The sequence below is a fragment of the Tachypleus tridentatus genome, chromosome 4, assembly GCF_004210375.1.
Source record: "Tachypleus tridentatus isolate NWPU-2018 chromosome 4, ASM421037v1, whole genome shotgun sequence".
In the NCBI taxonomy this organism is placed as follows: domain Eukaryota; kingdom Metazoa; phylum Arthropoda; class Merostomata; order Xiphosura; family Limulidae; genus Tachypleus; species Tachypleus tridentatus.
The window spans coordinates 53,873,833-53,890,827 of record NC_134828.1 but is presented as its reverse complement, the minus strand read 5'-3'; the positions used below and the strand labels follow the sequence as shown (position 1 = coordinate 53,890,827).

General features: G+C 32.7%; 1 protein-coding gene across 20 annotated transcripts in view; it reads left to right on the top strand.

Moving 5' to 3' along the window:
* Window positions 1–16,995, top strand: part of LOC143249158 (alpha-1,3-mannosyl-glycoprotein 2-beta-N-acetylglucosaminyltransferase-like) — a 101,684-nt gene that overhangs the window by 36,861 nt on the left and 47,828 nt on the right. For all 20 annotated transcript variants that reach the window (XR_013027608.1, XM_076498585.1, XM_076498591.1 and 17 more), the window contains one exon: window positions 8,473–8,584. Coding sequence is in view for 19 of the 20 variants with exons in the window: in XM_076498585.1 (XP_076354700.1) it covers window positions 8,473–8,584 (112 nt within the window). In the remaining variant the exon portion in view is untranslated. The remainder of the gene's footprint in view (window positions 1–8,472; window positions 8,585–16,995) is intronic.

Sequence of the window (16,995 nt, the reverse complement as noted above, 5' to 3'; positions counted from 1 at the left end):
CTTATTAAGAAATGTGTCAAGAATATGGACTTTCAGGAACATCCTACAACCCATTTTGCTGTAGTTCTTCACTAGAGCCTCAACCAGTTCTATACAATTTTAGGCCTTGTGATTGCTCAAGAAGCCATGAACCACTGTGACAAAACTGTCTCAAGCTTTTTTTTCCTTCCTACTATTGTTCTTGGGGAATTCTATGCACTCCAGGATCTTTATTTGTGGTCCAATGAAGACACTAGCTTTGACCTTTGCCCCAGACAGCTTAGGGAAGAAGTCTTAAAGGTACTTGAAAGCTGCAGACTCCTTATCAAGAGCTGTGGCAAATTGTTTCATAAGACCCAATTTTTTGTGCAGTGGTGGGGACAACACCTTCTGGAGGTCCATTAGTGGCTCACACTTGACATTATGCCTCCCCACAGAGAACTCAGTCCATTGTAGCCAGTGCTTCATGTTGTAGTGAGCTGTGGTGTCCCTGCTATCCTAAAGGCAAAGATAACAGGGAAACTTGGTAAAGCCTATTTAGAGACCCATCAGGAATGCTACCATTTTGAAGTCTCCGATAATCTCCCAGCTACGCTCATCATACTTCAAGACTTCTAGCATGGTCTTTACATTGTTGTATTCCTTTTTGAGGTGCACCAAATGAACCAGGAGAAGAGATGGATACTTATTCCTATTATGGAGCAGCATAGCTTTGAGGCTTTTTAATGAACTAGCAATGAAGAGGCGTCACTCGTTCGGATTACAGGCAATTTCAGTTGCCTTGCACAGACCCAATACATTGTGGGAGAAGTAGAGCCCATCTTGATGAGTGAAGAAACTTGAAAAATGTCAATGACGCTTCCTCTGACTTCCTCTAACAAATCCCATTCCTTGAGCCTAGATGTCAAAAGCTCGGCATTTAACTTTGTTAGACCAAGATCTCTGATTAAGTCATTGTGGTCTCTTTAGTTGGGGTAATATGGGTTTCTCTCACCAGCTGCACCTCTGAAATTGTAATCTGGTTCTTCAATGTCTACATCCTCTTCAGATTTGCTGTTCTCTTCTGAGGATGGCTGCCTTCTCTCTGGCAAAGTGGGTACAGGGAGCTCAGGGCAGTATGGCACTGGGCCAATGGATGATGGAAGGTCCGAATACATGATAGCAGATGCATTTTTGCCAGCCCAACGTTTGGAAGGGTCTACCATGCCGAAGTAACAACTGCTTGAGTGGTCAGTGTGTTCACGCCAAATTCTTGGAATAGCAAACTTCATGGCTCTCTTTTTCCCTCTGTTCACCATCCTGCAAAAGAGCAAAATAAAATTATTATGAAGAATGAATTTATTTCATTTACAACTAATGTGTAAGAGGTTTGTGCAAAATATTTTGATATTTTTTTACTATTGAAAATTAAAAAAAAAAAAATTAAATTTTAAAAGCTCAAAAATTTGTATGATATAAAATCTTACTATTCAAGCAAGCAAAAATTGTCCATCTTATCTTCTAGAGTTTTTTGCAGTGCTCACAGGTAAAATGAGGTACCCAGGGTTTGTCTTGATTCCCGACAGACGTGCTGAAGTTTACCTTATAGGCTTCACACATTTTAGCAGATGCTGTCACAGAGTACTTTTTTGCTTTTGTCTTGATAAATTGGCCACATAGAATGCATCTGGAGGATGATTGTAGCTTCTTGATGCCATCTCTGATAAAATCAGATAGGTCTGTGTGTTCACTTAGGCAGCTAGAACTGAAGTGGTGAGTGGTGAGCCTCTGTATATATATTACTATGGAAAGTTTTAGAAAATTCTAAAATGTTCTTGACAATTGTCGTAAGTTCTACAACATTCTAGAAAATTCTTGAAAGTTCGTGAAAATTCTCTGTCAGTTACTTAGTACTGAATCTACCTGGAATGTTCTGGAAAATGGGTAAATTTGAAAATTTCATTACCCACATCATCAAAGCAAAGTTTTAAGAGAAAAATAGGTCTTTTCCATTTACTTTAGGCATAAGCAATTGGGAAATAACATTTTCTTCCAAGGAACAAGAAAAAGTAAAAATTTTGTTAAGAGTGTAATATATAATCACGCCATCAAATTGAGCATAATTAGTGATGAAAGTAGTTCTGAAGGCAGTGCAGAATCTAGGACTAATTTATTTGTTTTATTAAAAGTTTCATATAAATTAGACATTTTAGGGGGTTTTAGTGTTGTTTTTTAAATTTAATTTGCAAGTGAATAAAATATTTCTGACTGAAGTAAGTGACACTTGACAAGAAAAAAAAATTTTTGGTTTTATTATTTTACACTGCAGTCATCTATTTGTATTACACCTTATACATATGATTTTGCTTCCAAGTTATTTCATTTTAAAATTGAATCTTATTTCTGGTGCTTCATGTGTCAGTATGATAAAATGTTACTGGTCTCTCTCTGAAACATTTTAAAGAAATTTCAAATTTTATTGCAACCAATGTAGAAGTAACAGTTATGATAACAATTATACTTGTCATAAGACATTAATGTTAGGCTGATTACATTTTTAAACATTACATTCTTGATCTAGTCCTTTAGGGATTTTTAATAATTAGAAGTGTGTATAATGATAGTATTCCTATCACATGCTTGTCATATCCATTGCCATTGACTTGTTTCACCTGATATAGGGCTTGACAAACTAGTTGGGATATATGGTAGTAGTCAGAACACTATTTATATGAGCCATTTGATATAAAAACAATTATTATGGTATGTATGCTGTTTACAAATTGCTAATAACGGTTGTAATGATTATACTTAAGAGTAAAAGTCTTATTAAAGGGTACATTAACTTTCATTTCTTTCTCCTGTATGATACATCTGTCCCTTTTGCACTGACAGTTATTGATATTATGTTTTTAGCAACTAATAAAAAGAAATTGAAACACTATGCCACCTTGACTTCTATCTCTAAAAGTAGAAAATGACTTTTTCATATGACAACAGGCTGCCATTTTAAAGATTCTTCTAAAGTATTTTCTTGATACATTGAGTTGGAAAATACACCTTGATATGTACCTTTCTGAAGTTTGATTTATAATAAAACATTTAACTTTACCAAAAGTTTTGTAAACACTATGTATAGATAATTTTCCTATTCATTTAAAATTTAAAATGCATGTTGTGCAAATTAACGCCCACAAGATCATAAATTAATTATTTGTTTTGAACTGTGAAAATATTTTCATTGAACTTGTTTGGTAGAGGTGGATCAGTTGTTTTATTGCAAAATTCAGATTTTGATATTGATCAGAAAAAAAACAATCTGGAAATGTATGTTTAGTAATCATTTGTATTTTAATTATTGTTGACTTTTTTGCTATCTTACATAAATATTTGTCATACATGCTTACATTTTTGTTGAAGAATTAATAAATGTTTTGGTAGACATATTAGATTTGAGAACTTTAATGAATTGTAACTTCCTATTGAAAGAAACAGGGAAGCCAAAACATAGTCAAATGTAAGAGACAAATTTAATCCATTAAGGTTTGCAAACCTACTAATAACTGTTATTAGTATCTTTTCTTTTTGTAACATTAATAAAGATATTTAGATTTTTTTTTCCTTTATCAGAAAAGATGTTTTCCAAGGTTTCACTGGGTTACGCAAAAAAATACATTACTTAAAAAAAAGATTGTTTATCCTTTAGTAAAGAATCTTCATAAAAACTGAAGTAGAAATAAATTTCAATCTTTTTTTAAATGCTCTGTATTTACATCATTATTGTGTTATCTGTTTTAATGATTTGTTTTCTTTAATATTTTCCTGGTTTAGACATTTCAAAATAATTTTTGTAGTACAATTCCATTATCATCTGGGTTTAATCATAGAAACTCAAACATTCTTTTGAAAATGAAGCTTTTTTTTATAATATCTAAGAAATGAAATAATCTGATTTGACTTAAGGTTTATTTGCAAGTTTAAAGTCATTGTAAGTTTTAAGGAAAAGAAAGCAAGTTAGTATCATTGATTTGGAATTTAAGACATATTTCTATACACTAGAAGGCAAAGGCATCAGTTTGAACATATTATAGACTAGGAAAAGGCATCAGTTTAAACGTATTATAGACTAGTTGGATGTAAATTGTGTAAATTCATGATTGATGAAAGATTATCTTAAGACATGAAAACTTGCTATCCTTACATGCTTTTTGTAACAAATGCCCATAAAAATGGCAAAACACAATGTGAAACTGCAAGTTTGCAAGTATCTTTCCATGTACTCAATAAAACTTCATGCTAAATTTGCTGGAATCCATCTACAGAAAGCAAAGTAGTGGTAAAAACTGCAAAATTCAAAAGTGAAAATTTTTGTCTCTCCCCATGGAGCCAATGATCCTCAACATCAAACTTTGTGAAGAATTGTTTTAAGTAGTGGTAGCAAATGTAAAAATGCCCTGAAAAACCACAAAATGCAAAGTGCTAAACTGGAAATTTGTATGTAACCATGCATGAGTTTAATGAACTGCCATACTAATTTTGATGAAGATTCATTCACACCCAGCAAAGTAGTTACATGGGTGTACAACAGACATTACAATATTTATATAAGTTCATAATTAGAGTAAAAACCATATTTTGTACAAAATGTTTGAAAAATAAAGTGCATAACACTTGTGAACAAAAAAAAAAAAGTATAAAGGTTAAAACAAGGTAATAAAAGTAAGAAAGAAGTAACAAAAAGGAATAAAATAGATAGTGGAAGCACATGTTCTTAGAAGCATCCAGTTAAAATAAGAATATGCACATTTTAGAAAATTTCAGATAATTTCAATGATTCTTCTCCAGATTAATCTCTAAACTTCAAAGTTATTAGTTTGAAATAAACACTGTGATTGAAGTTTAGCAGACCTGATTCTTAAAGCTGAGAGATAGGTCTCAAGTTAAAAAATAAAAGTGATGATAGAACAATAAAGTTATATGTAATTATTAGTACTTTCTTGTACAACAGATAAGTATATATATTTTCCTTTGAAAGTTATGCACAAGTTCTGAGAATTAACTTCTCCCCTCCTCCTCTTTCTGTACAGACTGAGAACCTAGAGGTGAACTTACTCCAAACAAGACTTCTTTCATAACTATCCAGCATTTATTCAAGATTATAGATATTTTTGTTTTTACCTGTAAAGTCCACCTTGTTTTAATGAGTGTTTAGTTCTTACAGTCAATTCTTTATTTACCACTGGTATTTGTAGGTAGCTTGCTGTAGGTTTCTGCTCTGTAGGACAATTTCTGCAGACGGTGCTTGTGCTAAAACTATGTTGTTGTTATTTTTCTCTGTGTTTATTTTCAAAGTTTACTAACTATAAACAAAACTTTCAAGAATCATTGTGATCAGCTCATATTCACAGTAGTCAATATTGTCTGTGAATGGTGTAGAATGAATTCTCATTTTTATTTGTGCCTTATGGAAAATTGTTATTTTTGGTGGGATATTTAGCTGGATTCTTTGTATTAATGGAACAATGCTTAATTGGCATATGATCCACAGAAAAAAGTAACTTACATTCAGTATAATGGTGTTAGCACATCAATCTTCTAACATATAAAGTTTACATTGACAGTTTTCTTGACTGTCTGCCATATACTATTTCTACAAATTTAGATAGCTAGTCACCTGTTTGATTATGTATGTTAAGAGAAGTTGTGTTGCACTTGTAAGCATAGTTTGGTTGATTGCTGGGTTTTATTGACACAAAGCAATGCAGCTACCTCTCAAACGACTGGTATAAAAATAAAAACAAAAGGTAGAACTTTGTTTTAAAAAAAGTTAAAAGGTAAATAGTGTCCAAAAAGCAGGTAGAATAGTTCAAATAGATTTAAAAAGGTCAATGGCCCATCAGAAGCCAAAAACACAATTAAGTTTAAGTGTCACCATCACTAATGACACCATCCAATGTTAGGGGTAAACCTTTGAAATAAAAGACATACCTGAAGTGGTGCTGCAGCTCACACTCAAATAACAGCACAAAAGGAAAATGTGGGCAAATGTGACATGAGTATCACAAAGGCCACACATTGGCAGATCAGTCCCACATAAAAGAAAATGAGTAAAAAAAAATTGTGACCAACACATAACCTCACAAGAAAACTTCCCTCTTTTGATCATTATGGAAACTAGATGGATAAACAAAAATAACAGGTTTAATCTGGAAAAGCTGAATTTTATGAATTTTCTCACTCCAAATCAACTGTCAAGTGGCATGAAGCCAGGTCTTGATCTCAGGACCAAAGTTAATATATGGGACAGACAAGATTGTGACAGCACTGAGAACATACAGATTTAGCTGAGGTATCAGCACACTTGTTCTGTAGAATACTGACATGGCCAGTTATCCAGAAAAACTGGTTAGAAATTGATGAAAGAGAAAACTGAGCCAGTCATTCATGAATGCTTAAGAGAATTGAGGAAGAACTGATGTGAAGCAGTTCTAAGGCCTGAAGAGAGCTAAGACAGTCCATATAACTAGTACAGTTAGTGTACATCCTAGCTTCTATTAATGTATAAAAATGGGACTTCTGATCAGCAGTATCTGCCTTTTTTCAGATGACTCAAAAAAAGGTCACAAGTAGGAACTTGTAGGTCCAAATCTTGTTTAGAGCTCCAAATGAGGTTCTTGCTGTGTTCTTTGGTTATTTCTTATGACAGACTGTTTTAACAAGCGAGTCATGGAGTAATGTTTTTTTCCTTTCTTGAATCACCACTACTTTTGGTTGACAGATATAATTCAACTCTGCCTGTAGATTTGCCCCTTCAAAATGCTAAAATTTTGTACTTTACATTGCTTTATAATCCAGAATAGGAGGTAATTTTAGTTGCCATTTGCATTTATGAATCAATATACTTGGAATTGAAATAAGTAGATAATTGCTTTTAACCTTCATTTCTCTCCATATTTTACTCCAAGCTAATTTAAAGGAAATACTATTGAATTCAGAAATGTTTCTTGTCATTTTACCTCACATAGGTTAAGAACCTTGTACTTCTCAACTCTGGGAATTCTATTGCTGAGAGAACACTATTTTGTTATCAAAATATTGCATTAATAAAATCTTTTAAATCATATTTAACTATCATTTTCTTTTGTGTTTGATATCATTACAGGGAATCTTTTAATGCAAATTTTGCTATTCTAACCATAAAATTTATAAGTGAAACTTGTGTAAATACTAAAGAAAGGTTTCTCATTTTATTAGGAAAGAGGTTTTTCTCAAAGGAATTTAGTTATATTTTCTCACTGATTTTCTAGCATATATTGAGAACCTTCAGATTAAGTACTTTTTGTAAGGTTGTGACAATCAGGTATCAGTCATGAGCATGAATGTTTCTAACACAATTTATTAACACATCCACATGTGTTGAATTTTAAAATAAAACAACTGAAACAGTAAACTGACATAGATTTAGGTTTTAATCTGCAGTGGAAATGTTTAAATGATGAGAGTTTGGTAAATGAAAAATTTACTTAATAGGAGATCTGTGCAAGTCACTGATGTATTGTTTTTGCAACCATCATCTCTTGGAAACTCAATGTGGTGATGCTAATGCTACTGTCAGAGGCACAACCTCAGACAACAGATATGGGGAATTTCCTTTGGGAAAATTTGGAATGTTGATGCTGTAATATAATGCTTTTAATTATTTTAAAGGGTTTATTAGCATAATAAGTGAATTGAAAATAATCAGAAACATCTGAAGATACATCATTTGTTGAAACCTATAAGGTATTTAAATTTATTACTGCAACATGGGCCAAAAATATAAACATATTTATATAATTTTTTATTGGTTTATTTCATTTATTCATATTCATTTTGCTACATTGTTAAGATAGTCTATGTAACCTTATTTTTCTTCAGATGGAACTGATTTTCAAGTGTGCAATAAAGTTAATACTGTTTATTAATTATTTGTGCAAGTTGTATTGAACTGCGGCATGTAGGTTGACAGCAGAAATACTGGATAGGGTTGTAATGTATGTATATTAGTGTAGTAAAATTGATCTTATCTGGTTGATTTTTTTGTTATTATTTATATTTTATTAGATGATTACATAATAAAATTAATAATGATGATTTAAATTTGAATCACATCTCAGTGTAATTTTAAAAATGTAATTTGTTATATTGGAGACACTTTGTAGTATATTTGAGGACTTTTGTCCAAGCAACAAGCAAGACCTGTGAAACGTAAAACCTTTGCTATAATTTGACTTTCTGAAAATCATGTAGTCTTGTAGCAAACAGGGCTTGCAAATTATCTTAAAACTGCTCATTTTTGTAGCTTGCTTTTTTTTTTTCATTTGAAAGCTTAGTATGAGTTATATAAAGAAATACTTCACTTTCTTGCTATATGGCCTGGCTTAATTCAGTTTTTACATCTTTTCAATAAGTGAATGATCTGAATGTAACTACAACATTCACTAGAAGTTAATATTAAAATAAATATATTTTCAGGTGCATCGTTCCTTAAAGTTGAATGATCAATTAGACTTGTTGGAACTAGAACTACAAAAACAGCTTAAATCAAATGAAGAACTGTTGATAAAACTACGTTCTTTGAAGAAGAGTAAGTTGTTAAATCATATCTTTTTAAGATATAAGTGAGTACATTATTTAAAAATGTTGGTTAAAACTTTATGTATCTTATGATTTGTAGAGAAGTAAGAAAATTGTTTTATGAAGAGTTATACTTGTAGGTTTCTTTTTTTTATAGATAATTTTAGAAAGATGTATAAACTAAATAAGCTGTGATTCATTTTGTTTTATATATATGGATTGACAGAAGTTGATTGTCAAACCTTTTATTGTTTAAAAATTGGTTTATTATATTTTGGTGACAAAATTTTCAACAATTTACAATCAACCAAGAAGTTATACTTTATTACAATTATTAAACACATTTTATTAACTGATGTTAGACACTTAAAGGATTCACGTTTATTTTGTCCACCAGTTCTCAGATGTTAAAATTTTTTAGAGAAAAGTTAGTTTATTATTATGAATTTTTTAAAAAAATCTATAATGAAATGCCTGCAAAACAAAAAATTCCATTCCAAAGTTTTGCATCCTAGAATGCAGGCTACTTATTTAGGGTCAAGTGAAAAAGCGTCTGCCAAGGCCTGTCTTTTTTATAATTTCCACTGAATATAGAATGGTAAAGCAAATACTAATGTCATAAGTATTAACTTTATTGCTATCACATGAGTTGGTCTTATTTTAGAACCCTAGTTTATTAACTTTGTTTATCAACTCTTGAAGCAAAGGTGTTCATTTGGTAATCAGAAGTTTTTCATGAACAAAAGTTGTAATGATTTTGTCCATTATCCTCTAAAAACATTTTTTAATCATCAGTAAAAGTTATTAGTATGTGAGATTATTCAGTAGAAAAGATAATTAAATCTACTGACATAAACATACAGTGTAGCTTTAATACTGTTATTTTTTGTTTCATACTACTTAAAGTTCCATTTTCTAAAGTTATGTTTTGCTGCTCTATGATCAATTTTATTTTCATCATACTCTTGCTGTTATATATTTTTGTTGATAATCTATGTATTTGCATGGATGTGAAAAGTTCAAAAATGAGTTACTCAGGTAACAAAGATAAAAAGTACACTCATCTGTAGTTTTCTCAAACCCTCCACCCAAGGTGTTTCTGTAGTGAGGCGTACCTCCATTGCAAAGATGGAATTATGATGCTGACCAGTGTTCTCATTCTGACATTTACATCACCACATCCACCTGCCACCATCAAGGCAGGTTATCTTAATTGCAAGGTACAGCTATACATTCCAAACGCTCTCGGATGTTTCCAGTGTCAGCAGTTTGGTCACTCGAAGACATCATGTCATGGTTTCCTGGCATGTGTTCATTGTAGTGACAAGGACCATGATGCCTATGAGTGTGGAATGGACCCTCATAGCATTAATTGCAATGGCTATCACCCTTCCTACTTTCATTCTTACCCTAAATGGTTGGAAGAAAAAGAGGTGCACCTTTTGAAAATGATACAAAACATTACTTACTCTGAGGCTTGAAAGTTGCTGTCCACCACTTCATCTCAGACATATGCTGCTGCACTTCATTCCACTACTACTGTGGGAGTGCAGACAGATCTCTCTGTTCCTCTAAAAGAATCGTTCTCAAATGAAATGAAGTTTTTTTAACCTCCATGGTTTAAAAAGTTGATGAATCAACTTCAACACCCATCTCTGTCCCTAACATACATTCCAGCAAACCTCAAGATCTATGTCCTTTGGTTCCAGGTATGGGCATTTCCTTGAGTACATCTTTTTCTCCCACCCCAAGATGAAAAATGATCATTTGTTCACATCCTCAGTTGCTGGAATCCTCTTCCAACATCAAAGACCTGCCCAATTGACCCAGTGCAGGATCCATGGAGGTCGATAGACCTCCCTTGAATAAAGACAGTAAAGAAAAAAGACATGGTCCTAAACAGAAGGGTTCTCCACACATAAATAAAAATGGCTATCTTGATACAATGAAACTCTGAAGGTTTACGTTCTACTCTGGATGACATCAAAACACCGATTGCTTCCTCCCATCTTGTATGTCTTTCCTTACAGGAAACATTTCTGAAACTTGCTGATACAGTCACCTTTAATACAGTCATTTTTTAATGGACAGGTGATTCCATGTTCATGTGGGTTCGATACTTTCCTGTTATTTTCTACATGAACTTGGAGTCCCTCAGGGCTGTGTTTTGAGTGTCACACTTTTCAATATAAAGTTAATGCCATCACTGAACAACTCTCTCTTACTGTTGCAAACAAGCTCTATGTCTTCGACTTTCACATTCCATGTCATTAGTTGAACACAAGGTATATTGAGTAGCAGCTACAGACTGCTCTCAGTGGTTTACTGAAGTGGACCATGGGCAAACAGCTTTAACTTGTCTCTTTCTAAAACTGTTTGCATGCACTTTTGCTAACAATGGGGTGTTCACTCTGATCTTGAATTCTGTGTCAGTGAAGTTGATTTCTTTGGTTCTTGGGGCTTATCTTTGACCACAAGCTGACCTTTATACCATACATCAAGCAACTATGGGTCAAATGTACAAGAGCACTGAACATCCTTCACCACTTGGGGAGCAGATCAATGTTCTATGCTAAAGATATATTGTGCTCTTATTTGATCAAAACTGGACTATGGATCATTGGCTCTGTCAGGACCTTGGCCTTAAAGATGTTGGATCTCGTGCATCATCAAGGACTTCAGCTCTGCATCAGGGCTTTCCATACTTTCCCAGTTCAGAGCTAATACATAAAGTCTCATAAACCTTCTTTGCACCTCCACCCTTTGCAACTGCCTTTACTATATGCTTCAGAACTTTATTTCTTACCAAAGCATCCCATCTAGGGTTGTGTTTTCCTTCCTCGGTGGGACATGCTTTTTCAGAACAGATAATCTGCTCCTTTTGGTCTTTGTCTTCAGGTGCAGTTGGATGAATTGGGTCTGTCTTTGGATAACATTGCTGTATCCACTGGTCAGCCCATCCCACCATGGCTCAATACAGTCCCCATATGTGACCTATCCTTAAGTCATCTGAGAAAAGCAGACACTCCCAATTGGAAATACTGTTTGTTATTTGCTGAACATCTTTCAGACCATCCTTCTATTCCTACTTATACAGATGGTTCTAAGTCAGGTAATTGTGTGGGCTCTTCCATGGTTTGTTGTGGTTCGGCAGTTGCACGCAGAATATCCTCTACAGCTTCTGTGTTCACTGCTGAACTGTATGCCATTTTTCTTGCCCTGGATCACATAGAAGCTGAGCAGTACTCCAACTGCACTATTTATTCTGACTCGTTTAGTTCTCTACTAGCCCTGGAATCATTTCATGTTAGTTCACACCCTGTTCTCGCTGATATTCAAAACCGACTGGCTCATTTTTCTTTAACATCTACTTATATCCAGTTTTTCTGGATACCCGGGTCATGTTGGTATTCGTGGGAACGAGCTCACCGACACTGCAGCTAAGTCTATCTGCTCTAGCACTTTCACCACTGTGCCTGTCCCATACATGAACTATGGTCCTGTATTCAAGGCTTGGCTCCGTGCCAGCTGGCAGTCGACTTGGAGTGAGCAACGGGAAAACAAGCTTTTCCAAATAAAACCCTATATTGGACTTTGTCCATCTTGCTTCTGTAAGGATCGAAAAGAGGAAGTTGTTCTAACTAGGCAACGCATTGGTCACAGTTTTTTAATTTATCGTTTTCATTTATCTGGAACTGATGCACCAGTGTGTAGTTTGTATAACACTCAGATCACAATAAGTTGCATTTTAAGTTTTTGTCACCATTAGACTCTCAAGGACGGCACCATTTTAAGTATGTTCTGTCCCGAGGTTTGTCCATAACGTTAGACAGTGTTATCGGTGATGGTGACACTGTCCACCTTGGTGATGTTTTTAGTTTTTTTAAAGGCCATTAACCTTTTTAATGCTACTTAACTTTTTAATTTATATATTAGATCTATTTTAATGTGATTTCCTTTTAAGAATCAAAGTACATCTAGTTCAATTTGAAATTAGAAAATTGCCATAATGTCAAATAACTCAAAATCAGGACTGGAAAGGCCAACTTCATGTGACTAACGGTAGTTTTTGAAGTTGCATGTTAGTCTTGTTGGCGAGTTATGATAATTACACTTATGTTACAGAAAGTCCTTTACAACTTTTATTACTGTAATTTTTCTCTTACTGCTGTTAGACTAGATGTAAAAATTGGGTTTAATGCTATTTATGTTCTTAATTCAAAAATTGAACTTTGTTTTGTTTTATCTTTATTTCCTTTTATGATTTTTAATAATTTTACTTTAATATTAACTTTTTACTGAATGTTTGGTGCAGATAGCCTAGTGCTTTGTGCTATAAACCACCAAACTTTTTGAATTGATATTGTTAAATTTGTATATCTTTTCCAAATCATTGTTTTTTTTTAAGTTTTTTCTCAAACATTTAAGTTTTCTACTGCAAAATCACTTGTGAATTTTTATTTACATCTATTTTATATTCAGTTTCACTCATTACACAGGTTTTATACCACATTGTTTTTACATAGTGTTATCAAGGGTCCTTTGTCCATTGCAGTGTTGTAAGTTTCCAGAAGAAATTTCTTTAACACTTATTGTTCTTGTTATTTAGGCTAATATTCCATTTTATTGATTGTACCAATGGAAGAAGGCCTTAGCACATAGTGAAATATGCATGCTGTGTCAATATACAATAATATATGAATATACAGTATTAATATCATGTTTCTCTTGTAAATAGAAATATGTTGGGTTTATTCGTGATGACTAGAAACCCATTTGAAGTAAAAATGTATTCTCAAGATATCTGGTGTAGGTATTAAAATAAAGTACAGAACAACATTTTGTCCTTCTTAGGTCATCTTTAGGTTAATAATTGTTTGCAGTAGATAGCAAGATTGTACAACAAAATAATCAGATGTTAAAGTATCATCATCTTACCCTTGTCTGGCACACATTGTTTTCCTATGTTAAACACAACATTTCTATTAGTAGGTTTTTTTGATTTTTTTAAGATTTGAATCTGTTTCCAGAATGGGCCTCACAAAAGATAAGTGGTATAAACTAGGGTGGACTAATGAATACAAAATAAGATGTTAGCCAAAAATCAGAAATGCGTGTAATATATTTACTGTTAATAATCCTAAAACTAGAGATTGTTTCACTTCATAATACTACTAATAATTGTTTCAGTTATATTGGAAGTGGGTGGGCTTAGACCAGTTAATTTATGATATAGGCAAAGATATTCTTAGAAAGTATATTTTCACAAAATGTTTGATGTACAGCAATGTACATCCACAGAGATAGGTTTAGTGAGCCACCAGCACATATGGTTTAAACTGTAAATATCCGGATTGAAATGTGCAAGATTTACTATGTTTCTGATAATTTATTTCATAATTACAGTCATGTCATATTATTTTAAAGATAGGAGGATGGCATTTTAACAACATAATGCAAGATGTTAATGCCAAACGATCCTAACTTAAAATGCATTAAAAATGGCAATATTGAACAAATAAACTCTGATATGCCATTTAACATTAATAGTAATTAACTTCTTGTTTACAGCTTGTGTAAATCTGCCTACCACCCCTCACACAAAGCTTTGTCATTCAGAATGTTGCTTAAAAAATATTTGCATCATATGATGACAACCACAGTTGCATACACTAACACCCTATGATGTCAACCAGAGTTGAAGGGTAAGACTGGATGATTAATATTTGTTTACTGATAAACATTTCTTTTTAAATTCTTCTGCAATTGGATAAGGGGTATAAGCAATATCTTTGAAAAAAATCTTGGTAAAACAAGAATTCTCACATTTTGTTCATGTTTTCTAAATTGAGAATTGTTTGTATTCCCTATGGCATTTGATTACTCCTGATTGCTATTTTTACAGTCTAGATGTTTTGACTATTTGTTAACATAAATTTAACTAATTGAACAGCTGTCATATCAGTGATTCGTTTGAACACTACACATAGCATTTAAATTATCCATAAATGGCAGTCCAGCAGGTAATCACTGATGTCACTGCCTTATGTTGGACTCTGTAGTTATACAAAACAAATGTTTTAAGGCTTGAACTTTCTTGGGCTATCTCTCACTCGTAAAACACAACCATCTTTGAGCAAGGAGACCTGAAATGTTTATTTTTGGTATGTACTTTTAATACCATGTGTATAACTGGTAATTGCAGCAGTGTTTCTGTTAAAAGTACACATCCTTTGTCGGATATGAGTTGGATGTTGAATTGTATGTTCTTGTGACTATGACATACTGAAGTTCCATCATTGTTTGTTTTCCTTCTTGTTGCTTTGCAGTATCAGGGCAAATTTTCTTGTTACTATTTATAAAATCATCACTCACATCTAGCTTGTCATCAGATGAAGGAAATTGCTTCACATCATGTTGATGTTTCTTTAGGACATTCATTGCTGTGTTTTAACCCATCTGATATGCATAAAATATGCTGTGACATCTGTTTAGTGCATGTACAATAGGTAGACGTTTATATACATTAACTCCTAATCTTCTAGCATTTTTATGAGTAGGCCTATCTGTTTATGTTGTTTTTCCTTTATGCATATACTTGTCAACTGCGATACTTCTAAGAGCATAATAACAAAACAAAAACACTAGTACATCTTTATCATCAGATTGGATAACAAAACATGTTTGATCACTAGACATTAGTGACATATAAAACTATGCAGGTATCTGGTTATCCCTACAGGAAAATACTCATTTGATTACTGATATCTGTGTTATGTTATTTAACAATTCACTTCTGTAATACCTTTCTGCAAAGATGGCATGTGTGCTGTTGCAAAACTTGTATTGCCCATATGACTTAATATAAAGAAATAAAATGCTGTTAAAGCTAACACTTTATTTTAATTGCTGAAACAAACATTTTTTAGTTTGGCATTGTATGTTTGCTGACATCAGATGTGTTACTGGCTTGCTATCACTATCCTGATGAAGAATGCCAAATATCCTTCTCTTATTGATCAAGTGAAATTATTCAACTGACAATAGACATGTTTCTTACCAGTATTGTCACTGTACAGTTCATGACAAATACTGCAAGATTGTCAAAAATCTTAACCTCTTATTCAATAGTGATTTTATTTAAATTCAGTGTAGGAAAGCTATTTCTGGAACACAGTGAATGTTATTTTCCTCATACCTATTTGCTCCTATATTTTCACACTACAAATCATCCTCCAAGTGACACTTGTTGCTTTTTTGCACCTTTTTCTAATGCTTTGCCTGTGGTAAGTTTACTTGAACACTGAATATGATCATCTTGCCATTTGAGTAAAAGATGTTTATCACCATATACAAGTCTCAACCGTTCCTTCCTGATCTGTAAATTTTAGTTTCAATAACTTCAAATTTATGTAAAATCTGAATTTACTAATCTTTTATCATATTGAATTCAATCACCTTCAAAAAATAAGGTTTTACCTTTTTTTTTTTTTACATGAACCAAAATTATATATGGACATTCACTTCTTTTTGTTTTTGAATAGTTACTATGAATTTCTGTTAGGCATACAATAGCTATAATATTGTCCTGATATTTTGCATCAGTTGCAAACAGTTCAGGATAAGGAATTAATTTAAGTATTATTTTCTTATCTCAGTTTCCTTCTATAACTTGCAAAATATTTTGTTTTGTAGTCTTCCCTTTTCCCTGTACAAATGGCAGTATGTTTCACTTGTATAATTAGACTAGAATGATTGTGAATAAAGTAATTTTTTACGAAATAGGTGCTGTGGAGGTGCCTCATAAAACTGAAAAATCAAGTTTAAATTTTGGTAACTGTCCATTTTAAACAAAATCCTATCATTCTTTTTCATAATACCAAGTATTTACCAATAGAAATTATTATTATTAGTTTATACAATGGTGAATTGTAGCTTCTGAAAATTTGGTAGAATATAAAAAATTTTATCATAATTTGTGTGTTATTTTTACACTTTAAACTAAATGTTTACCTGTACATTGTTACTAAGCATTTCAATGCTTAGTATGTATGGATGGGCCAAAAATAAAATGACTGCTGCATTCAGTATATTACTCTGTGATGCTTACAAATAACTGCTCAAGCTGAATTGTAATCTTATTTGAGCATCTGACTGCTGTTATTGAGCAGTGGCTTTAGTATGACAGAAAAGCTTAAGTGTTTAGGAACAGGCTATTACTAAACATGGTAGTGCTCAAGTATAAACATTAAAGAGTTATAATTCTAGAGTAAACAATGTCATCATTACCTCTTGAAGTTGTCTTTTTCACAGATATCTGATATTCTTTTAAACGAACTTAAATATAGGGTGAAATAAGAATTACTAGCTAATAATAGATGAGCATTAGATGACTGTAATGTGTAGAGTACTCAGTGATTT